Source organism: Chroicocephalus ridibundus, chromosome 6 (genome assembly GCF_963924245.1).
Source record: "Chroicocephalus ridibundus chromosome 6, bChrRid1.1, whole genome shotgun sequence".
Taxonomy (NCBI): domain Eukaryota; kingdom Metazoa; phylum Chordata; class Aves; order Charadriiformes; family Laridae; genus Chroicocephalus; species Chroicocephalus ridibundus.
This window is the reverse complement of record NC_086289.1, coordinates 22,129,849-22,155,639: the sequence shown is the minus strand read 5'-3', so window position 1 is coordinate 22,155,639 and position 25,791 is coordinate 22,129,849. Positions and strand designations below refer to the sequence as shown.

Sequence of the window (25,791 nt, the reverse complement as noted above, 5' to 3'; positions counted from 1 at the left end):
CTCTCCTAGTATGACAGTTGTAACAAGCTCTAATCAAATTTGGTCAAGAATGTAGAAAGAAATATCAGAAGTTAAAATTAGCTGACTGTTAGTCCTTTCTGAGAAGCAGAACTTTATTTCACTCTTTGTATATAAGCAAGTAAAAAATCACTTCTAAACCTGTCCAGAAATTATTTGCTAAAAGAATGACAGTTCATAGGAAACGTCCCTCGCTTCTCTGACGTTTCTATCCAAACTCTCTTACAGCCTGACATACTCTGTGGTTTCTCCTCTCTGACTATTGCTGGCAGAGTCTTTAGACAGTATCTCAAATAAAAAAATCATACTAGGGCTGATCAGAGGGAGATGAAGTAGGTCTGAATCACACAGAGTCCCAGTCTAGCAATTCTTTTAATCCTGGAAGAACAAAGTGAAGTTGCACTAAGGGAAGGAGTGGTGTGTCCTGCTGCCTCAAGGAGACCCTGGCAGATTTCAGAAAGCACTGGCATCCTCACTTTGATCATATTCCTTTGTCATGGATTATTTTTCAGAGTGGAAGGATACATTCAGCAGAGCACCAAACTCCTTGTAATTGTTTTGGAGTATTCATATTTTAAATGCTCCATATTAGAAGCACATTACAAGACCCCAGGGTGTGCATTACTGGGCAATTAAAGCGGTTCTTGGAAGGCTAACATTGCGAAGCTTCAGCCTTTTCTCTGCAGTGTGTCCAAGGGAGGCTGTGATGGCCAAGGAACACACACCCTGCTGTGCTGCACTGCTTAATTAGCGCAGGGCCCGACTGCTGAGCCACGGGCTCTGCCGGCAGTAGCGACAAGGCAGCCTGCAGGGAACTTGGTGCAGGGCTAAGTGAGACAGTGATGCCTTCTCTGCATCAGACTGCTTCCTACAAAAGGGCCCGTGACCACCCCAGTCATGCTGGCGTCCAAGCAAGCCTGAGGAAAAGAGGGAGGATGTCTGAGGAAAAGAAGTGACATGGGAATGGGAAGAGGCAGCTTTGGGCTCCTTGGTGACAGCCCCCATGGAGCCAAACCTCCAGATTGGTGCTCCGCAGGCATAAAGAGCTCTGAATGTGGTTTTGGTTCAAATAGGAGGGAGTCTTATGTTTCTGTGCATGGGTCGAGACACAGCTGATTTCACAGCTGAGCAGAAGAAAGGGGGGAAAAAAGTCTTGTTTGCACAAACAAAGTCCAAAATGGAAAGCAAGCTTCATAGCACGGTGAGGAAAAACAACCAAGGGATTTGGGGGGTGAAGGAAGGGAAATAGAAAGTCTGATAGTTAGAGCCTAATCCGATTTAGGGAAAGAGCTTCAGTTCCTTGCTCTGTCATGGACCTCTCATCAAGACTTTGGACAAATGGCATTTCTCTCTGTGCTCTGTTTCCTGCCTGAAGTGTGAAGATAGGAGCATTGCCGTGCCACCTGGGGCACAGCGAGGACAGCTGGAAGGAGGAGTGAAGGGCTCAGAGTCTCTAATAACAGGGGCCAAGTAAGTGCTTCAGCGAGCTGTAGCACAGTATTGGCTCCGTTCCCCTGCTTGAAGCAGAAGTGACATGTACCCTGCTGACAGTGGCTGTACGTGAAGGGAAGGGAGGTAGGCAAAGGCAACAGGAGCTGTATTTCAGCTGCATGGGCTTTGGTGGTTGTGTTTGAATTTGCAGCAGCAGATGTAGTTGGGAAGATCAGAGCTGCAGTTGCCCCCCCAAAGCCACAACATCATTTCCATTAGGAAGTGGGGGGGAGGGCAGTAGCTTCTCTTACTGCTCTCAAAATCTACCGCAACACTTGCAGCCCTCAGAACAACAGCTGACATTGGCAGGAGCAGCAGACTCAGCTTCCTTGCTAGCTGGCCGGAGGCTCTGGCGCTCCCTGCCAAGGCAGCAGAATGCCTTCAAACCCTGCCATATTCAGGGGCCACGAGCAATATTCACACATTCAAACTCTCTCCTGTCATGAAAATTACATTTCCTTCTCCCTACCTTTTGGAAAGGGAGAAAGAAGGGTGATCATGTACCACGTTAGTATATAAGCACAAGTACAACAGATGAATTTGATTAGATAGATAGATTGATAGTCCTAAAAGGTGCCTGAAGAGGGATAATCTATTTTTCTGAAGCTTCCAAATAGATGAGAGGTCAAAATGGAGATGCTTTACATATCTCAAAACACAATCCCAGCCCTCCCTGAGAAGATTTGACTCCTTATCTGCTGTTAATATATGTAGGTCCATCAACTTCACTGGAGCTACAGTGACATCATGCTTGAAGACATGGGGAAAAAAGTGCCACTTTGTTCCAGGTTATCCTGCTGCCTCCAAACACAGGAGAAAGCCCAATCCTGCCCTTTTCTCTCACTGCATTTCTTGGCTGCACTCTGAGAAGAGGCAGAATTCACAGCAGCAGTTTTACTATCTGAAGGGCTTAGAGAGGAGCTAGGATTTTTTTTGTTGTTTTAAATCAGTGACCCATGATGACACCATATGGTTTTATTTCATTTAATTTGAGCAGAGCATTAACGTTCAGCTTCTAGCAGATCTCTGCCCATTCCAGTTCTGCTGTGCTACACGGTACGAGTCCAGATGTAAGGAAGAGGGGTGGAAGGAAAGAAAGGTGATGGTGCCTGCCTTCTGGGAGGGGGGGATCTGCCAGGCAGGGGGCTGGCCTGCCAACTCATCCTGCTGGGCTGGAACACACAACTTCGTGCCACTGGTACCGATGGGCTTGACAGTGGTCAGCCCCACACGTGTAAGTTGCCTAGCCTGACCTCCCAGAATGAATCGCTGCATTAGGCTTTGAGAAACATCTTCGCGTTCATCCAAGTGGATTTGTGTGAGGGCACAAAACCCACCTGGGAGACGGAAGGTGTGCTTGAATAGTTGCTGTGTTCTGCAAAGCTTGTGGCTACAGAGCCATCAGGACCCAGGCTGGCTGGCTTAAAGCTGGCTAAAGTACATCTACATGAGCTGCAGTCAAGCAGTGACTGCAGCATAGAAATGTCCTCAGGCAGGTGTTTCTACTTTTATTACACTCAGTTCACGTTTGGAAGGCTTCCTTTGCAGTCAGGAAAGCTAGAAATTCATTAAAATCCAAACATCTAGAAGATGTCATACAGTTAACAAAATACTGGAAGCAAACTTGATCCTGGGTGTAGATATTTGACGTCCCAGGTTTAAGGTGAATTAGGGAGATATTAAAGGACAAAAAGGTTTCTGCTGGTCTTGGACCTAGAAACACAGGCCTGGAAGGAGCCACCTTGGTCATCAAATCCAAATTCTAATACCACGGGCAACCACAGAGCAGATATTCAACTCACAGCACCCACAACAGTATCCATCCCAGCAGCTACAGACCTACCACTCCCCCTCACCAAACTCATAGTCTCTGCAACAAAAGACCAAAAGCTTCAAAAACGACAGGCCACAGGAAGAGAGCAGGAGAGAAGCGTTGCCAGCGACTAGGTCCCCTTCACTAGCAAGAGATTTCTGCCGTGAAAATGCCCAGAACTTTTTGAGCTCCTAGGAATTAATGATTTTCCAAGAGCACACCTACATTGCAATGACTGCAGTTCAAAGCGGCCGGCTTGGTTCCTGCTAGCAGCGCTGCTGCAGCAGCACGGAGCTGGCGTAGGGTACAGCCCCACGAGCTGCCAGCGCGCTGGTGACTGCCACGCAGCACGGGCCGGAGCTGTCAGAACAGCGGCTGTGCCAGCGGGTGAGTTAAGAAGACCTACAGAAACACATGAGCTTGCCAAGGTTAAATATCTTAATCTGGAGCATGGGAACTTTTAATTGAAAGCTTTGCTTTGAGCCCATTTCCAGTTATTAAAATTCAGGAGTCTGTGCTGAATTCCTTGTGGACATTCATTTTGATTAACAGAAGACACGTGTGTATTACGAAAGGAGCCTTGAACTGGGAGGAATCAGATAAATGTAGATAACATTCTCAACTCTCTTGCAAGTTATGCCATATCTGGTATTTTGTGTAAAACCTCAGATCTTGAAGATATGCAATTATTTCAGCTTTCATTTAATACCAAGGTATTTCTGGCTTTCATGGCTGCAAAGACCAGGTGGAAGTGGGACCTGGCTGCCTCCCAAGGGGCCAGCACTGGAGGCAAAGGAGAAAAACCCAAATACATTCTTATTTACAGCCTTGTGAATTTTATGCCAGTCTCTTGGTTTTGGAGGGTGTAACTCAGGACTTTTTAACTTTGGGGCTTGGCAGCATTGTGTATTAGCTGTGTATCAGCTGTGTATTATCTCGGTATCATCTCTGTATCCTGTAGAGTCCTCCACCGCAGTACGTGCTTGCCTGTGGTGGGTAAGTAAATTATCCCCTTTACAGGGGTGTCACTGCGTGTGCCTCCCTTACGTTTGTCAGAACTGGTGAAAATTTCATAGCGGAGCCCTTACCAGTAGAAGATGTTTGCCCAAAATCAAAATAAAAACAGTGCTGGGAATGTTGTCAATTTAGATCTAATGTTATTTTTACCTCAGGTTTTAAATAAATGAACAAAATTGTGATAAGAATTTCAGCATTATCAGAATGGAAAAACTGTTGGTTTTTCTCTCTAAAATGACCTTTTTAGGGTGATTCAGAGCTAAAAAAAATAAAATTAGAATATATTTACATTTTATTGAAACAGCAGGTTCCAACTACACTGAAATGTAGCTGCAGAATTTTATTCAAGTTCTAATTTAAAATGAAAACCACATTGAAAAGTTGAAAATTTCCACAGAGAACTTGAATCTTTCCCTTCCTGTTCTAGTCCTCACTGCTTTTGCTATTATTTGTTCCTTGCTTTATTATGCTGCCCAAAGCAGCCAGGCACAGGCAGGCACTTCGGAGTGCAGGTGCTACATGGGCTCCCAGCATAAAGTTGGTGCCCACCTCTGTAGAAGATAGGCTAGTTTTCAGATTTATAGGACAAAGCCGTCTTTTTATAATGAAAAGACAAATCTGTATCCAGTCTGCTTGGCTCATGTAAGTCACTATCAGGTCTAATATTTAGAGAATAGGAGCTATATGTTTGTTTATGTATCTATATTGTGTTTGCAAATGCGCTAGCATTTGTCTCTTGGTGCATTTTAATTTACCACACAATGCGTGTACTTATTTGTCTTTGCCTATAGGTCTGCATTTACAACTGCGGGGATATGCAGTTAGACATTTGGGTCACATATTATATATTCTGACCCCATGAAGAATAATAAACACTTATTCAACCATTACAGTTTTTAACAGAGTTTAATGGGCAAATAGGCTGTTCAGATCTGTGGCTTGGAACCATCACCAGCCAGGTATATGGATGTTTTTGTACAGCACCAAGCACAGTTATTACAAATAGTAAGTCATAACCAGCTAGAACTGATCCGTAACGAGACTGTAATATCCATTATGTAATATTTAACATATCTGAATACTGATAGATAATTAATGTGGAACCTTGCTGTATTATAAGGCCCATACCAGTGCATGCATTCGCACAATTGTACAACTTTCTGAGTGCAGATCTGCTCTATTTCTGAATCCCATTATCTAGTGTCCATCTGATTAACTGCAGAGCTATGGGTTTCCCTGGGCCTTCAGCAACATGTTATTCCTATCCCATTCTGTTACTATCGTGGTGGCCGACAGAGAGAACACTGGACTTCCGTGTCCCCTTTTCCCAGTCCCTATATAAATACAGTCTCTGTCCATGGGAGTTAGCAAGGGTTTACCTACATACAGCTATGCAAAATAACTAATTTGAATTAACTGAATGTGTGAAATTAAAGTGGTCTAGTTAAACTACATTACACCTCTGACTCCCTTGTTTAGAATTAAGGCAGCTTTAATTTAGTTTAGCTTAATTCACTTTGGAAATGAAGTAAACTAAATTCAATTTAGGACGCTCAAATTTTGAATGAGCATCTGAACAATGTTTTAATGCTTTTAACCGATGCACTTGCAAAGTTAATTCAGATTAATTTTCTCATTTGCCCCTGTGTAAACAAGGCTGTTGCCTGTTCCCTGTCAATGAAACCGTCTCAGCTGAGACTCCTTCAACAACTCCAAATTGACAAACAGCCTCCCAAGAGCAACAGTTTAAATGATCCTCCTACATACACAACCATTTCTTCATCCCTACATCCCCGTGCAGGCAACTTTTCTCCCTGTGAGCTTTTGCGATTTCTAAGACTGATTTGTCCAGAGCTTGACACACTGAGCCAGGCACCAGCTGGGGTAAGCATAGAAGAGGAGCAATTGATTAACACTACCTGAAGACCTGAGTTATAAATATCTAATTATATAAATTCTACAGTTTAGGCTTTTGCAGTGAAATACTGTATTGCAAATTACATATCTTGTAATATCATGATATTCTAGAGAATTTTAGGGATTTTATCTAGTTCTGTTATTTCAAAATATGGTCCCCTTAATCTGAACTAGTACTTGCTCCCCTAATGAATGGGAATACCTCCAGCTGTAAATTAGCATGTATTTAATTTTTTGATCTAATTTAGATTGGACGAGATCAGATGCAATCAGGATTCATAGGCAGAGGAGTACAGAAGAACATAGGTGATGGTATGCAAACAGCTATACTACTTTTACATTTTTTCTTGAATATATTGTAGTCTACGAAGACAGGAGGTAGCATAAGGTAGCCCAGAGATTGCCATTTTTGCCATTTTTAAAGGGCCATTGCAAAATCAATCATGAACAAAACAATCTTAAAAATAACACAAAAGCATATTTTTAATGCAAAAATATTAATCTCTTTTAAGTATCATTATGGAAATTTCAGACTTTTCATTATCTTGATTACTTTTAAAACCACACTGTGTATTTGGTGAAAAGACATCTCAGGAGGAAAATGTTGTGAAACATTTTTATCACAATGCAAAAAAGCCCTTGAAAAATCACCTTTTGGAAAATCTCAATTCAGAGAAAGCACCTGCCCTAAAGCTTTGCTAAAAAGGCAACCAGACAAACAAAAAACCAAACAAAGCAAAGAAAGACCACTTAAATATCCCAAGCCATTAAGTCCTATTTGATCAGATGGTTAGGCTATATTTTTGTGTGCTTGTTTTTTTATGGAGTTAGTGCTAATGAATAAACATTGTTTGACAGCTACTACAGTCTCAGGTCTTTGACTGGTAGAAAATTAGCACAGTTTCACTGAAACAGTTACCAGTATCATATAATGAGGTAGTCCTATATATTAATATGCTTGTGCAGAATGCAATTGAGTGTGTGTGGGCATCCATTTACGTGCAGCTAGCTAAAAAGATGCCACTGTAAGTAAAATCTGGGTTTGTAACAAAACATTGGATTGTGTGACTTTTTTGGTGTGGGTACACAGCTATAGGGGACTACACTGATGTACCAGTGTGTGTGTGTTTGTGCTCGTGCATTTGTACACACAGTCACTTGCATGTCTGTCTGTCCACAGGTATGTTTCTACTTCTGTGTGTAATCTGGCTGCGGTGCTTTCTGAATAGCAATGAGCTCAGTAAAAGCATGTATATATTTGTATCTCTTTGTGCATCTATCTGCATACGGATGGGCTTGCCTGGTGTCTGTGGATGCATTTCTTCTTGTGTGGTTCGTGTGTCCCTCCTGTCAGATGGATGCCTTCTTGCGGTCTGATCTCGGTCACCGCGTGTGCTTTCATTCCCGTAAAAGGCAGTGTCCTGCAGCAAAACCACTAAGTGGGCATCAGGAGACCTGGATCCTAATGCAGCCACCCTGATGGATGGGCTCTGCGACTGAGCAGGCTCTTTTAATTCACTCTATGCCTCAGTTTCCCCTCCCACCTTTTTTTTACAAGGACTGTGGACATAGACTGTCTGCTACTCCATGGGCATATGTAGTGCCATATGTGATGGGCTCTGTCTAGCTCAGTCAAGACCCTGGGTCCTGAGAGGATCCTCTGATGCTATGCCACTGCCTTGCAGTAATATTCATCCCTGCACGTGCCTGCCGTCGTGTGTTGGTGTTTGGCTGTCCGTCTGTGTACTTTGTGGCTGGCTATTTGTAGTTTTGTTGAAGAGTTTATCTCCCCCATGTACATACAGAGCAGGGGGAGGTGGAAAGGAAGGAGTTATTAAATGCCAAGTGGATATGCAATAAATCCCATTGATTTTACAAACTCCAACTTGTCTTCAATCTCTTTCCATTCTTTATCCTGGGGGCATTGCAACAAAACCCTATTTTAAATACCTTTTCTTTCCCTTCCCCCTTCCCCCTCCTCCCACTCCCCAAAAAAGTGTCAATATTTTATTTGGATTTTTAACTTCGCTCCATAACAGTTGTTTGACCTCCTGACTCATGTGAGTCACATAAATTCTGGGACTTTATTCAGGAGCCATGTTCCTGCTATTGAATAAGCAATTTGGGAGGGTGAATTAATGACTTGTGCTGTTGCTGGAAAGTCCCTGAAGAAATATTAAAATTGCTTGCAGACTGAATCAATACTCACTGAACACCCAGCATGAGGACCTGGGCTTTTTAATGGCTACAAGCAGCGGCACTCGGTAGAGGAAGGGGAATTCCTGTACACACAGCGCACGCAGGCACACACAACCGACAGCAGCCTTCCCCCAGCCTGGCTGGCGTTTTCAGTAATGGCATATTCCTCCGCACACAACCTGGTACGAGCCAATGCCTGTTGTGCCAGGGAAAGGACCTGGAGTACGATTCCCCCATCTCCCTCCCAAGAAGATCATGCAGGATTTGCAAAAGCTGGCGCTTTGTTAAGCGCTTGGGTTAGCATGCTCTGGCACAGTCTGTGAGGCGTGAGGAAGGTCGATCATTTGTGGCGTTATGAGTATGTTTTATGTGGGCACTTTGTTTTTTTCCTCTCTGAAGGGGAAAGACACCAGTGCTGTGATAGACTTGGGTGTGCTGCTGTGGCTTGGGAAGAGGATTGGGCTGTTTCGCGGAGGCACGTTTGTGAGATGGTTGTGTGGCTTTGGGTGCTGAACAGCGTTTGCATCTGTTCATAGTGTGGATGTGTTGTATTTCTGATATTCAGTAGGTTTTGCTTCCTTTATGTTGGCGAGTGTTATGGTGAGTCTTGAATGTCACGCACCCCTGCCTATGTGACTGCATGATGCTTTTGGTCATAGAGCAAAGGTGTCACTTCACTGGACCGGTCTGTTTCAATGGCAGCGGGTGCGATCCTGCATGGTCCTGACTGCCCTGGGGGGTCCACCAGCCTCACTAGGGCATCAGCTCGCTGGGTGCGCTCCTCGCTAAGGCTTTACTATTTGTTCCTTGCTAGGCTGACAACAGCCAGATTCTGCCCACACCCTAAGTTTTGCTCTGAGCCCCCTCTGGCCAGGGTGGGTTTTGTTGCCAGAGTTTTCAGTTCTCCTTTGAGAACGTGGGCCCGTGTTTTGCCATTGTGGTCGTGAATGGCTGTTTTGTATTCCCTTGTTGGGCGGCTGTTATTGTGTATTAACACCGGGGTGGGTGCGCTTTGTATGACCGCATGTCCGTCTCATTGATTCCATCAGTATTATTTTGTAATCGTGTGTCTCTGTGATTGAGTTAGTGTGCATTTCAGGGCTCCTGTGTATTGAATAATGATGTCAAGGATTGGGTTGTTTGACTGGGTAATGGCCTCTTTTCAGTGTTGTAAGTGAATGTGTCCTTCTCCTGTTTCCCTGTCTCGGCTGGGGCAGGATCATTTACACTAGGTGATTCCTTAAGATGCTCACATGCACTAAAAGAATATCCCTTTGGCTCCCGAGCTCTCCCTGCCAGCGGGGTGTGCCGAGGGAACGCTGCTTGCGTGTGTGGGACACACAGGGTGGCTGGTTCTCAGCCGGGTGCTTCAAGGTCTGTGGCCACTAACTTGTGAATAACATGTGTGTGCCAGCGTATTTCTAAGGCTGTGTGAATATGTTTACGTGTGTGTGCACCTTCTCGTGCACTCAGGGGTTCTGCTAAGACTTTTCAGTTATGGTTTTGGGTAAGTCTCCATATCCTAGGTTTCTTCACAAATATATGCAAGACTATAGTGTGCAGTTTCAAATAGATTTGACTGAGTCTGTGAAGGGATCTGTAAGTGACTACATACGTCTACAGTGAACTGCACACTTGCCTTTGCAAGGGTCATCTTGTGTGACTTTCTACATTAACACAGAGAAGGGCACCCCTGTCAGTTAGCAGATGCCTCTGATTTGTGTGTGACTGCCTGACGATGTTCCATGTCTGAACTGACCTGGGTCTCTTATATATGTAAGAAGAATGGGATTCTATTTCAGCAGCATTTAGCAGTAAATATCTTTGTTAAGAAATTTTACATGTACAGTGAATCTCTGGGTTTGTGCAACAGCTTCTGACTTGTGTGGATATTGTGCGCTAATGCCCTAAGACAGCGGAGCCACATTTGGTCCCTTGGAAATGAACAAGAGAGTTCAGTTATTTTTCAGCTGATGATTATGTGTCATTGCCGCACGGATTTATTTGCTCGGTGCAGGCAATGTGTCTGGCATTGGGCCTGTTCTGTGCTTCCTCGGCCATCAGGATTTGGCCCAGCAGCAGTCACATCCAGACAAAGTCTATGAAAAAGGCTGTGAAAGATTCAGAAAACTTCCAGAGAAGACTCTCAACTGCACCCTCGCACCAAAATATTCCATCAGTGAAAGACCCGTGACCTCTCTCAGTCAGGTCATCTATACGTCTGGGATTTAGCAAGCCAGTGAGTTTAGCTTATATTTTTCAGTGAGGTTGCTAACAGGTAACTCCTTACTCCTCCTTGCATTAGCTCAAGCCTTGTTACTTCCCCTGCCTCCTTGTTTGTGCTCTCCCACTGTTTTTCCCCCTTCCTCCTCTGTATTCCTGCCTGCATTTGACCTTGAACAGATGACACCATCCTTAGCCCACCCACTGCTTTAGCAGCTCCCACCCCTCACACTGGGGCAGCAGCATCAGGGTAATAGGGGGAGGAAAAAAATGAGGGAGTGAGGAAGGGAGAGGGGGGGGAGAGAGGGAGAGAGAGAGAGAGACCTGTTTGAAAATAATTGGAGGCTGTTAAACAGAGGAGCCCAGCATATCACTCTAGTAATGGAAATAAATTCCATTGTATTTGCATTTTAATTTTCCACATAAACAAAGGCCCGGAGTGTGCTGGCTTCGCCAGAATCACCGGCCAGAATTTAATTAGAAATGAAAAGTTTATAGGGTCCTCTTTAATGCGATTAATGCACAGTTAACATTTATCACATACATATGCTGGAATCGCCTTTTTTAAGCAACCACCGGCCATGAAATGAATTTCTTTTCAACTTTTTTAGCGTGTGTGAGGAAGGCTGTCTCTGGTGAGGCGGTCCAGTGAGCACACTCCTGACAGCTTGGTAAACTGCAGCCCACAGAGGCTTAGTAGCCCCCATCCTCACTGAGGAAAGTTCAAGGTGGCTTAGAGGGAAGCATGGTCTAGTGGTTAAAGCCTGAGGTTGGGAGTCAGGGGATCTGGGTTGTATTCCCAACTCTGCCACATGCTCACTGCATGACTGACTTGCTCTCAGCGTCTGTTTCTCTGGGTGTTAAAAATAAAAGAGAAATCAGCTGGAAGAAGATATCTCAGCCCCAGACCCCTCTGTGTCGCAGGCTCTCCAGAAACTTGCCCAGCCCTGTTGTATGGGATCTGGATTGGATCCTGCACTGTGCTGACCTCCCAGCTCATCTCCCTGTGCCCGAGCATCCCTATGCCGGCCACGGGGACAGGGAAGCACCCACAATGCTCACTCGATGTGAGAGGCTGGGCCTCCCGGAGGGACTTCTTTACACTGCCCCAGCTGCCTGCACGCACCAGGCAGCGCTGATCCCTGCTGCATGGGTTTGTACGGATCTCACATTGCTTGTGCGAGATACACGTCTTCCTGCCAAGGGGCATGAGGCAAGAGTGGGACAAACCGCCTGTGCAGCGTGGGAGCCCTGGCAGCACTGCCATGAAGGGACCTGTATTCACTGCTGAGGCAGCTCCATTTATCTTAAGGGGATCCTCTCATGCCGATTTGGTCCAAAAAAACTGCTAAGAATGGCTTGTGAGATACTGGGGCCATTAAACCTGAACCTCAGATCCTAGCATAAACCTCATCAGGAGTGGCTACTAGCCCTCCTTGTGGTAGGGGTAATTATATCTCCTTCACCCTGAGGGGCCCTGAGAGGTCACCTCGGGAGTGCTTATAAAAACCTTTGAGCTTGTCTGCATGAGGACACTAGGAAAAGCAAGTCTAAATCTAGACAAATTATCAATATCCTTCCCTTGCAGAGCACAATGCTGAGATAAAAGGCCAAAGGTGAACACCTCCCTTGTGAGCCCGTGCCCCTGCCAGAGCCAGGAGGGCATCAGGCTTGTCACCTCCCTGCCTGCTCCTGGCTCCCAGAGGGGACCATATTGCTGCTGGTGTCCCCATTGTCCCTTCCTTATGCCCCCTCCCTTGCTCTGTCTGTGTGACAGACGGGGGCTACAACCTCCCCCTACTCCCACGCTTCCTTTCTGGGCTGGCAGACAAGCAGAGCAAATAAACTAGGCCCATGGACACAGAGTGTTAGCGTGTTAGGGACACAGCAGGGGAAGGAGGAACATGAAACCTCTATTGATCCCTTGAGGAATGATGTCCCTTCCTTATCTTATCAGATTCTCTTCACTCTTCAATTATAGTCTGTTGAAATTGGCCTCTTAACCCAAACAAGATAACCTGGGTAATGAGGAGAAGAGTGGGAGGGGAGGGGAGAGGAGAGAAGGGCAGAGTCCAGTGCATTAAACTATAGCTATCATTAGAAAGATCTCCTTTAGTGTAACCCCCTCTGCCCCCACTATCCCCAGGTATTCCCTTCTTGCATCGTGTAGCAGATGAACTAGCACACATCTGCTCCCTGACAGATACATCATGCCATATACAACCCTCATTCCCGCAGATGCACTGGGTACCCCCAACAGGCACATGTCGCCACATTTGTACATGGCATCTCCAAGTATATGTATGCCCACCCTGCCATACACCTTCTGTGTTCACGCATCTCAGCAGATGCCAGTCTGTGGTACACACGCTCACACACAGTGTTACTGACGCTGCCCATCTCACCAGCTGCATTCTCCTCGCGTGTTAATGGTATGGCTGCCATATCACTGTATACCCAGGTCCACCCAAAAGAACTGCTGACAAACACATGGAGCACTGCTAGGTCCCCCATGCATCTGTTCACAGCCACAGTTCATCGGTGCATTCACACGACTGCCTTGCCATTGGAAAGCAGTCATGCAGAATCCTGTGCAGAGCCACACAAACCTAGACAGGCTTCCCAAGACGTGCATTGCCATGCCTTTGCTCGCCCCTGTGACTCCCTCCATGTAACTGCAGAGTTACGATGTTGTTTCCATGGATAATACTATTCTTAGTTCTTACACAGACCAGTAATACCTACATGCTATAAGTCTATACTCCCAGCTGGACATGTTGCCCTAGTGATGTGCCCACGCTCCTCCTTGTACACATGTCATGGAGTATAGGGCACATCTCGCCCAAATATCTATTACAGAGAAGATTGTCTGGTGGAACAATAGAGACTCAGCAGTCTATCTGCACAAATGCACCAAGGTTTCCATGCTCAAATTACTTCACTGTGCACAGAATGATCCAAGAGCACATTCAAATGGTGCAGAAGGTGCTTTCATTTTGGAAAGGTGGTGTTCTAAGTAGTACAAAGGCTTTGTTTAGAGGGATCGCACCCTCCTCTTGCACTCTTCTAAAGACAGTATTCCCCAGGATCACTTTATCCCCTGCCTTTCACTGTGCCAGGGGCATTTCCTTGTATACGTATCCACATGAAACGGCCCACACTCTCTGCCATTTCATGTCTCCCTGTGCCACCAGATCCACCAGTTTTGCCTGCCAGGGACCAAGGCCCATCGTAGGGTCACACATAGGCATGTATTTTTCTTTAAATATTTGCAGGTCACAAAAAAAATTCATGTAATCCGCAAAAGGGGGTTAGAATCACGGCACTCATCTTTTTACGAATGTACACGTGCTCTCTCATGTGCAAGCACACAAACTCACCCAGGGAGTTCTTCCCTGCTCTCCAGCTTGTGCGCCTCACAAGAATCTGTGTACGGCCAGATACCCTTACTCTGTCCCCATCCTTGCTGCCTCCGTGTGCACAGACCCCCGACTCAGGCACACATGTAGCCTGAAATTGCTAAAGCCATGCAAGGGAGTTGGATGTCAATACTGGATGACTCTCTGCATCTTGTTTGGCACAATGGCCAGGACTGCCTTCTGTAAAACCACAGCAGGTCTGGTTTTGACACTATCCAAGTCAAATCTGCCTTAGCCTCTCACTCCATCTTTATCTCTTGCCCTTTCCTCCCTCAACCCCACCCAGCCGTGCTCTCCACCGCCTCTGACTGCTTCGTGTTGTGGCTGGCTGGCTGTCTGCCAGAGACAGCACCACAAACATTGTCCCTTTAAAACTCTAAATTTGCCATTTGTTCCATAGGGATAGGGAATTTGCGATGTTACTCATTTTCCGCTCTGCCTCTGCTTACACAGCTTTGGCCCATTCGTACGTAGCACATCCCAGAAATACGCTTCCCCTATGCAGTCAGTATGCAAACACGATCTCCTTTTCTTCAGAGATATTATTCCTTCCTTTCCTCTTCTCTTCTACATCTCCTCCCTTCCCTACTGATTTTATAAATAAGCGTATATGTATTTTTGTGTATGTATAATTTATGTATAAATGTATAATTTTTCAAGCTTGAAAGTCTAAATTTAAACAACCAAGAAACCTAAATTCAGGCAAATATTAACAGCGGGCCCTATTACATAGCTACATTGTGCTGTGTTTTTCTTTTTAAAGGCAAGTGACCAAAAATTGTTCTTAAAAGAATTTTTAGAGAAACATGAGTGTGTTGAAAGGCAACAGTCCCTTTAAGAAGCACCCAAATGTTAGTGCCCAAAGACTCTATCGCAATTTTAAAGGGAGAGCGTGGAAATGGGCAGGGGGGTAATGAGGTTGCCCTCATATTTCCGCCCAGCTTGAAGAAAATGAGGACTAGTTCCAGGAATCAAAGGGCTGGGATACTAACCCTCCCTGACCAAAGAAATTGGTACTGGTATTATTGCCAGAACCATCCAAACTATCCAGAAACTGGACATGGTGCAGGGCACTGTGTCTGACAGATATGTGAGGGTTTTGTGACTTTGTCATCCGGTCACAGGCTCTGCTATTTCTTTTATAAATTGACAAACAGCCATCAATCTGCCTTGCAAAACATGGATAGCACCCCTCTCAAGTGAAGTACAGTTATGGCTGATAGCTATTCCTGATGCAATTTGCCTCCAAACCAGAGAGGGAAGTTTAACCCTGTGCCTTGGACCCTGTGAAAAGGGGAGGATGCTTAACGTTGGAAGGAAGAGGAACTGTTCAAAATTAAGCCAAAGAAATAAAAACTAAATTGGCCCCCAGGAGAGAACAATTAATAGAGGCAAACTCCAGCATATCTGTGTGTGTATGCATGTGTGTATGTGTTGGGGGAGTTGCTAGAAGCCTGGGGAACAATATGCCGTACAGATTTTAGAAACACTACAGGAACTGCAGAGCTAGTGGATGACAGCAGCCAGAAATGTCCTACTTCTATTTTTCATACAGGCAGAGACAAGCCACCAGAATCTCCCTTCCTGATTTAACAGTGAGGATTGGGTAAATGTTTCATACATAGCATTTTCTGGAAAGCATATCTGTGAACTCACAGACCGTTAGCTCAGGCTTTTGGCACATCACTCTTTCTCCTCTCTGTCAAAACTGGTACACACATAAATCCCAAGCCAGACAGAGGACAAAGGAATATCCTTCCCCAACCACATCGAACTCCCGTATATGCTGCCTTTAGCCTACCAGCATTTTGTGTCACCGTCTACGTGCCTGCCCAGAGATACATGTTCCCTGCCATATACCAATATACTCATACATAGTATCCAACCAGAACATTTCCCCAAAGGTACCTACCCACATTGCACTCACAGTCCCGATATAAATGCCCTACTAAAAAATGCTGTATAACTCTGCTTTTTCCTTCCCCATACCCACCTCTGAACACCCAACCTTTCAAATTTGCCTACTAAATATATATATACATATATAAACATACCCTCTACTCTTCCCCTATCCCATCACTCCTCCTTGATATCTGTATGGACAGACATATTCTGTCCCTATGTCTCAAACACTTCATGCATACATCCTGTCATTCTTCACACCCCAACCACAGCTATTCCTCTCCTATGGCTCCAGGATTGAACTATTGTGTTGTCCATTTCCCAGCGACAAGGGGTCTAGTTACAGGTTTATTGATTGGTTTTCATGCAGACAGATGGATCTGCCTTTGGTCTCCCCACCAAAATCTACCTCTGTATGGGCTGATTGTCACTGCTCCGGGGATAGGATTTCACCAGGAGACCACCCTCCATGCAAACATCCTTCACCCAGGCCACGGATGGTAATAAATGGAGTCAGGCTGAGCCATAATAAAAGCAATTGAGTGGGTTACCTGTGCAGACATGAGATTTATACCTCCTCATATTTGATGTGATTGTTTTATTGAGTTCTCAGTGCAGTTTGGATGCCGTTTATTTATTTATTTATATGCCTACTTATCGGGAAGAAGGGGGAGGCTGTCGCAATCTGGCCAGTGTTCAGCCTGTGTCTCGTCAGATGTGAGCCCGAGGAAGAGGGCTCTCTAGTTCTGCTCTGCCTTTTACCTAGACTTGGGCTTGGTGGGTGAACCCTGGCCAGATAATCTCATTTCTTTTAGCAGACCAAGATGTTTGTTTCAGGATCCCTGGCACCTTGAGGACTGTCTGAATTATGAATCTAGTAGAAGCTAAGGGGATGGCGTAAAGAAAGACGCATGTATATGCTGATTTTCTCAAAGAACCTCTCAAAAGAAATTCCAATTTACGCTGTGCCTGTTTTGGACAATGGGCTGTGATCTATGCACAGAGCCTCTTTATGCCATTGCTATAGAAATAGTAAGCACCAGCATTGCTTCTGACTCTGTCATCACATGTGAGCGTTCAGAAATATTAGCAGGTGCAAATTGATTGGAAATGAATATTTGTAAGTGCACTCTGAGGAGTTTGGAAACCAAGTGATTAGATTTGTGATTTTCAGCTGGGTAGATAGCCATGTAAGTGCTACAAAATCAGCTCTCAGTTACTGGCACTAGAGAAAATTGGAGGCTAGTGCTGAATATCGTACTGTCTAGTATTTCATCATGAGCCTAACGGTGTTTGCTGTGGGTTTTCCAGCTCCTCTAGTCAAGCGATAGCATGAGAATTTCAATTCTTATTTAAAAAAGTATGTTTCCAGTGCTTGTGGGGGCTTGAAAAGGGGCCTGTTGGCGCTCTGAAGGCTCAAAGGACTGCATTGTTAAGGTGTTTTTAAAGTCATTTAATGGGAGTCAGATATCCAAATCCCTTTAAAAAATTAGGATAGAAAAGAGAAAACAAGTAAAACCAAACCCATATGGTATTACAAGTACTCATGATTTTTATGCCAATTGCATGATTTAGGCTCTGCCTTGGTATTTTTAAACAGTTGGGACTGGTAAATATGGCCATGCGTGTATAGACTCCAGTAGATTAATTGGGATTACAGTGGAAAAATCCTCATTCCTGTTAGCTCTCAGTTTAAAGAATGATTCTTTGGGAGAAAAACTCAAACCTTTCTGACACTTTCAGGAGTAGTAATCACCATCAGAGCTGTCTACACACAGATAGGATTTCCTAAAGCCCTAGTTAACTGCACGGATGTCAGGCCAATGACAAATGCTTTTGAAAGTCTCTACCTCTCCATTTATAGAAACCTTTCCCAAAAGTTGGATCCCTAAACATTTTGCTGATTGTAACTAGTGAGCCTAGACTCCATTTGAATTTCAGCATGCCTTAATTGAAGACTATGGCAAATTAATCTAAGTGAAGCTCAGCCTTTTTCAACTGTTTTGAATCTTTTTATTCAACTGGTTTTTTTAGCTGTTTTGAATCTTTTTATTAAAGTAATATGGAAATCTTTTGTTTGAATGGGCTTTAGCAACAGAGATGGATTTTTGGGGATATTTGATATCTGCTGAAAACATGACTTTGTTTTGTATGCGTCATGTCATCACATCATAAAGGGTCCAGCTGGCCTGCTAGGGCATTATCTATCTCTTTAGCCAATGCAAGATTATTTCTTACTGTATGCTTGCTTGTTATTAATGCCGTCTAGTTATATATATTCCAAGAAATCAGGAATTCCTATGGGATACAATTCCACAACTTAATGGACCTCCCTATCAGGAGATACCTTCTGCTACCATTTAAATATTTCCTTTCTTATTTCCCTTCCTTCATTCCTGGCTGTCCTGCTTTGTTTAAATGTGAATAATTCCTTTCCTGTTGGAGGGACTGTGCCCTTCAGATCACTATATTGTTCTCACCACTTCATCATTGCTTGGCCAAGCCACTTATATTTTCTCCTCTTTTCTCCCAAAGTCAAATGAGTTTTTTCACATAATAGTGATTCTGTTAAATGAGGTTTAGCTCTGTAAGACTCATTCACTCAGCGCTGAAATGCAGCTACCTCCATGGCAGAATGCAGCAATCATTCACTAGATGCAAAAGCCTGAAAATGTTTAACTTCCACCAAAAATCAAGCTTTCTGTACATCTATACAAAAAGGAAGGGCGGGGATTTTTAGGTGATAAAGAACGATGTGGTTCTGAACTTCGAGGTTCACAGAACAGGGAGCTCAAAACTTCCCAGGCACAACCAATTTTACTTGCTAACTGCCTCTGTTGAACTAATATCCTTGCAATATGAAAATTAGAAAAAATGCGGCTAGCTTATTGTAGTTCCCACCATACAACCTTCCAGTGGCCAGATATGAGGAATAAGACAAAGAGAAATGCTGTGAGCATTCATTTACTCTTTCAGCTGCAGTAACATTGTCTGTAACCTCTGCTTTATGAGCCTGTCCTTTATTTGCAATGATAAAAAGAAGATAATACCAGGTTTGTGTCTGATGGAAAAGAATCTGAATTTAAAGGAGTATATTCCTTGTAATGAAGCCCTGTATGACCCGACTGCATTCTTTGCTCAGCTGAAAGCAACTGGCAGTAGAAGTCTTCTACCTTGAGAGCACGGCCTGATGCAGGAAATTGAATGGGAACCTTAGATTCAGCATCAACTAAGTGAGAGGATCCCTGCTAGGATCCCGAGTTTCTTCTGTGCCTGCTAAGAAGTGCCAGGCTACGAGACCTGGTATACTCTGTTGGGGACTGTGGGACAAATTTTCTTCAGCCCTGCTTTGTACCAACCCATTGTCAGTCAGAGGCTAGTCCAGGCTACATGGCCAGTTGAATCCTTGGCCTCTCTATTGAGGAAACTGACATGTGGCTACTAAATACTGATGCTGGTGATGCGTTTGTGCGACACACGCGCTTGCCAGTTGAAACTGTGCAGTTCACCCTGTGTTCACTGCAGGCCATGCAGCTGTCACTACCTTTGGTCACTACAAACAAGATGCCGCTAGGGATACTCCATATTCTTCCAAATTCTCCCTCGACTCATTACCTGTCCTCCAAGAATTATAGATTTGTTCATTGGGAAAGACAGGGAGAGATTCGGCAGTGGCTTTGGACACGGTATCCTTTGGGGGAATTCTCAAGCGAGGCTAGCAAGAGTGACTCAGAGCCCTGTTTGCATAACATTGATTTCTTCCGCATATGACACAGCCCCTGCCCTAATACGCCTGCCTTTTCCAGACTCGATTGTTTGTCTTGAGATGTTACATTTACCTCAATCAAGATTCTGTTCAATTCTATCTCCCCCGCATGGGCTAAAGCCTCGGATGATGTAAAACAACCTACCTCCAGTTTTGAACCTTTTCTCATTACGTGTCGAACTCCATGGGCATTTTTAGTGAAGGATCACACAGAATTTTACAAGGCAGCTAAATACTGTTAGTTTCATTTTACAGATGGCAAAGCAGCCTCATAAGGAGTCCGTGTGACCTGCCCAAGATCAACCAGGAAGTTAATGGCAGAACTGGTAAGAGAAATCTGATCTCCTAATACGCCATTCTTTGCTCTAAACTACAGGCCTGCCCACGGCCACTGAAATTGGACACATCCTCAATAATATTTCAATGTACAAGTATATTTCACTGGTCATTATAACCTGAGTCAATGTTTATGTTTTTCCATGTGTATTTTTTAAAAGCGCATCATTAGTGGAGACCTTAGGAATCATTAGCCAATTGTTATATAATGAAACAGGAAACATCTCCCCAAACCAAGTGCTTAACACTAGAAATTAATGTCTACGCAATACCTAAGCAAAGACTGAAAAAACATCTAGTGGCTTTAAACTCTATTCTCTGCTATCAGGTATTAGTTAGGTCTACTCTCAGAAACCCAGGGGCCAAAGTGTATCCAAAAGTCTGACTGAACTCCATAATGCTTTGGCTTCATCATTCCTTTGAGAAGGACTAACTGTGAGTCCCTAGTACTGAACCCAGCCGCATGTGAGCCAGGATAGAGGGACAAACTGGAGGAGGGGGAATGTTTTGCTTTGCCCTTCTGGACCCATAAGGAATTTAAGAGAAGCAGAAAATAATGATTAAACTACGATGTCTGTTGCATCACTTGCATAACCGTGAATGTGCGTCTGTGATGTGCTCCGTCCTGTTCCTACTAAAGTACACTGTCTAATTCAAAAGATTTTTCCAGAGTGATTATTATCTCATGAAACCTGAGTTCTTAGGCTAACTGTATGTACCGCAAAACAAAGCAAAAATTCCCATTAACATCTGCCACCAAGATCATACTTAGGAGACCGCCGCCGCAAGGCTTACAGCAGTGCCTAGATCCAATTGAAATATTCTAACCCAAAGTGACCAAAGGTAATTCGTTTATAGTTACGTGATAGATGGAAAAGTTTGGGCTGTCAGGGTGCTCAAGAAGGGGGGTGCTCAAGTGATTTAAAGTAAGCAGGAATTCCTTACCAAAGAATTAAGAGCTTCTGTCACTTGCCTGCTGCTCAATTACATGCACTACGTATATGTGTTTACACATATGCATGTATATATATGTATGTATATATATATGCGTGTATACCTCCACATACACAATAGATTTATACTGTACAGTACCTAATGTATGAAGCGGCAACAGGAAAGCTCCCAGTGCAAAGATAACTGCTCTGTCTTGATCCTGTCAGTTCTGCTGCACTTCGCTTATTAACTAGTATACTCTCTAGACTTTTTTTGCCATAATTAAAGCAAAACTACTGCATAGCAGAAGACTTAATTCTTTCCCTGAAACTTGACAGGGTAGTTAAGTCATGTTTTTCACCAGAGTTTATATCTAGCCTTTATCTGCATAAGCTTGATATGAACAAGTTTCTGATAAATCTCAATACTGAATTACATGTTGTCCCAAACGTGTCCTGATATCCTCAGTGCAATACTGACAGATCAGTGCGACGTAGGCACATGTAATTCATGTATCACAAAAAAATAATTAATGGAAAACAGATTTTAAAAATGTTTTAGGGAGACTTTAAAAATGGAATTGAAACTGTGTTGTTTTGTGGTCTCTCACCCGAAAGCCTTTGTTAATGTTGAACTAATCCCCAGAAAGAAAGAAAATGTAATTAATACATTTTCAGAAAATATTATAATAACCAAAAGTAGCTTTTTTTCATTACAAGGGGATATCCATTTTGAAGTGCAGTATTCACAGTCTATCCAGGGACACAGAAAACTCCTGTTTCTGTAAATGCCTCGCTTATAGTCTCAAGATGTTGAACTGCTCATGGATGTAGCTCTAACAGTTCTGGGCATTGGGACAATGCAGGTTTTGATTTGGAAACCCCACATTTTGCGAAAATACAAAGACAGATATTTCTGGGTTGGTTTTAAAAATTGTCATCTATCTGAAGCTGCTCAGAGAGTCAGAGTGTTCGATTAACTCCAATTTGTGACCGTACCGCAGGTAAGGGGTGTGCTGTTACAAAAGATTGACCTGATTCTATGTGGGTTTTTTTTTTTACGATGGGACAGAGAAAAATGCATATTTAAATTGTGAACATAGTTCCTCTCTTTGTGTTTTGTGAGTTTTGTGAGCTGGAGTCACAAAAGTCACTGGAGTGATGAAGCTCACGCTAGTCTCCACGGCACCAGGATTGGGCCCTTATATACTCGCCATTTCCTATTCCATTGCAATTTTTTCCCAGTTTACTGTCCTGTTTTTGCCTAGCACAGACTTGCAAATGTTATGACCTGTGATATGATGGGCTCACTTCCTTAAGAATGTAAGTTTTGGGGAGCCCCATACAAAGGTGAACAGTGGAAAGTTGGGCCTGAATTTTTACAAGCAATGGAGAAAGACTTAAATCGTATGAAGCCAAAATGCTCTTGTGCCTTGGTGACTACACACTCAAATGCCATCGCAGTATGAATCAAACATGGTGGGTCACAGCTGAGCCTCTTTAACGTAATAATACTTAGCAGCTACAAAGCACTTGTCCTTCTCAAAGCATTTTATAAGCACAATCTAACTGACATCTGTTCCCACCTCCTTCTGAGAAGGATCAGCCTTCTTTTCCAGGGTAGGGAAACTGAGGTACAAAACCCCCAAAGCCCTGCCGCAAATCGGTAGCAAAGGTGGGAGCAAAACCTGACACTCATCCTTCTGCCCAGGACATCGCAACCCGGACACAAGGCGTCAAGTCCGGCAGGCGTAAGAGCTGAGACTTCAGTGACATTTGGATGCTAACATCCCTTGAGCTAGCCAAAGTATACATGTGTGTCGGGTCTGTATACGCTATGCCTCCAAAGAGCCCACAGCCGTTCCTCTGGACTCCTGTACCACCAGCTTAATTCCTCCCAGGGACAGCTGGCTGTCCTTCTGCAGCTGCCTTTGTAAGGTGCCTGAATGTCAAACTGTTATTATTTCAATACCTGACTGAGAGAGTAACAGAGACCTGGAGGTTTTTTAGGAGGGTGTATAATTAACCGATCAGTATTATGTTACCCTGTTCATAACTTAATAACCATTTTAATACAGATGGCACACACAGGGATAATTTCCTAGGGTAGCCTAGCAGTATATTACAGAGACAGTGTGTCTGAGGGAATCTTTCTTAGCCAAGGTACATTCCACTAGCTAATTCTACCTGCTGTTTTCAAGATGATTTGGGATAATTCCATATCATTTGCAAAATATTAAAACCCATTTATATAGGATGCCAGATTTAGAAATACACAGTCTGAGTTATTAGACATATTTTGATAAATCTGCCATGAAAAGCGCGAGACAAAAAATAGCACTGCGGTTCCCTGCTATTTATTTTTTGCTTCCCTTGCTATAAATATACCAGATTTAAAAAAAAAAATATCTGGCTAAACTTGTTATATATCAAAAGGGCCAATATACTGACTTGTGCATTTTTATCTATGCAGACACTACAAAAGCCTGCATGCATATTTACATATATCCTATATACATTTATTTGAGTGGGAAGTGCTGTATATTTGGGATTCCGTGCAAAATTCCATGTATTCTTACTCTCTCGGTGAGGTATTTTGTGCCTACATACATCCCCTTTGAAAATATCCCCGTTACTCTGTTTCTAGAGGTTGTATTTCTGGGGGCACAGTCAAGGTATCTGTACATACATTACACTAAAACAGCGTAATTACTTTTACTGGGTGGGTAAGAGTGTGGTGTGTTGCCAAAGTGTGGAAATCTGATGTATGTCGCGTTTTGAATGTGCAGGCATGTGAGCAGCCTGAGCGCTTTGCAGTGTGTTAGTACTTGATTACATCTATCACCGGCCGTTTTCTCCTGCATCGATCCTTTTTTTTTTTTTTTTTTTTTGCCTGTCATATGGTTATTTTTGTCACCTCAAACCTGAGACCAAATCTGAGTCCCTCCACCAACAGAAGTCGCACCCTAGCAGCTGGGGGAGGAGATGGAGGGAGGGAAACTCTTCGCTAGTGCTGAGTCCATCCTGCTGCCTCCCGTGCCTCCTGCCCGGGCAGGGATCGGCCCCAGCCGGAGGCCGCAGAGAGCGGCGCATCCCAGCCGGGGGAAGGCACCGCCTCGCAAGTTTAGCCGGTCCCTGGGGCTGGCGATGAGGAGTGAGCCGGGGCAGTGGGTGCAAGGGAAGACTTGATCCAGCGCTCAGCGGCTCGGGGGTCTGAGCCCGGCTTGGCAGCGGATAACGGCAGCTTTTCGGCTCAGCCCTAATACCCTGGCAAGGCTGGCTATCATTTACACCCCGGGAGGGGTGTTGGAGGGACAGGGGGAAAACCCGGCTCCGCCGCCCCGTCACCCCGGCAGCCCCAACAGCCTCCAAACCTTGCGGCACCGCCGGGCTGCTCGGCGGGGAGCTCATCTCCTCTGACAGCAGCCCTGCCCGCCCCGGTCCAGGCACAAGCTGCAGCCCCACGGCGGGCAGCAGCAAACCCCGGGGCAGAGCCGCTCCCCCGCTGCCGGGGCCCGGGGTCGGACAGCCGGCTCCGGCCCCGCTGCCCAGGAGTGGGCTCGGGGGTCACGGCGGGGCCGGGGGTCCCGCTGCGGGCGGGGGGCTGGAGCAGGGCTGGATCTAACCTGACCGAGGAAGGATTGGGCCGTCCGCGCTGTGGAGAGGGGTTTTTATGGGGCAGTAAAGAGGCGATTGGGCCGCGAGCAGGGCTGCGGGATTGCTCTTACCTGTTTATGGAGGAGACGCTGGGGACCGTGTCGTTGTCGCAGATGCCCTCGGCCAGTAGCCTGTCCCGGATCTCCCAGGCGAACATTGTCGGGTTTTGTCTCTTGTACTCGGCGATTTTATCCACTACTTTGGGGGTCGCCACTTTGGGTTTGGAGCCGCCGATCACGCCGGGCTTGATGCTCCCCGTCTCGTAATACCTGCACAAAGGACGGTCAGTGACCTGCCATGCCCGGAACAGCCCCGCCGTCCCCGAGCACCCGGCTGCCCCTCGGAGCGACCCGCGGCCCCGGGCCCGGCTCCCCACCTCGGCTTCGGCCCGCCGGTGCGCGGCGTCGGGCGTCGGCGGCTCGGGTGCGGCATGGCGCGGCTCCGCGGGGCGCCTGGGGCTGGGGGACTCCCTTCTCCTCTCTAGGGTTCGTTCCCGCTCGCCTTTCTTTTTTTCGCCTTTTTTTCTCCCCCTTTTTTTTTTTTGTGCGTGAGAAGCGAGGGGCGCTGGGCTGTTCGCTGCCTCCCCCTTCCCCCGCCTCACACGCACATACTCGTTTCAGGCCCGGGGATGGGGAAACAAAACAGAAACCCTCGCTCCGATGCGGCCAGCCGGAGGCGAAGCCCGGGGAGGGGGCGGCGGAGAACGGGCAGTGCCGGGCTCACACCCCCCCGCCCCGAGCTCGGGGTACGGGAGCTCGGTTCATTCGTACGGGGCAGCCCCAGCCCATCGCCCCGCTGGCCATCAGCGCTGCTGGCGACAGCGGCTGTGGCCCGTCCTTTGCAGAGGGCACGGCAGCGCACACACGCCGCCCGCACCGCCGGCTGGGCTCTGCCGCCCGCCGACACCGCTCCGCAGCCCAGCGGCCGGGCCCGGGGGAGTCGTGTTCCTCCCCTCTCTGGCTTGTCTCTGGGGATATTTCACACCACATTTGGCGGCGATCGGTTACCGCGGGTATTTATTTATTTATTTGCCCTGTTGTTTGTTTATTTACCCGTGTATTTGCTAAGGCCGCTCAGGGATTGTTGTGAGTTGGGGGATTT

At 45.5% G+C, this 25,791-nt stretch overlaps 1 protein-coding gene across 17 annotated transcripts in view; it reads right to left on the bottom strand.

The window, feature by feature from the left end:
- PAX2 (paired box 2) overlaps window positions 1–25,791 on the bottom strand; it is a 101,559-nt gene that overhangs the window by 57,104 nt on the left and 18,664 nt on the right. For all 17 annotated transcript variants that reach the window (XM_063338572.1, XM_063338570.1, XM_063338571.1 and 14 more), the window contains one exon: window positions 24,762–24,959. In XM_063338572.1, the coding sequence (XP_063194642.1) occupies window positions 24,762–24,959 (198 nt within the window). The remainder of the gene's footprint in view (window positions 1–24,761; window positions 24,960–25,791) is intronic.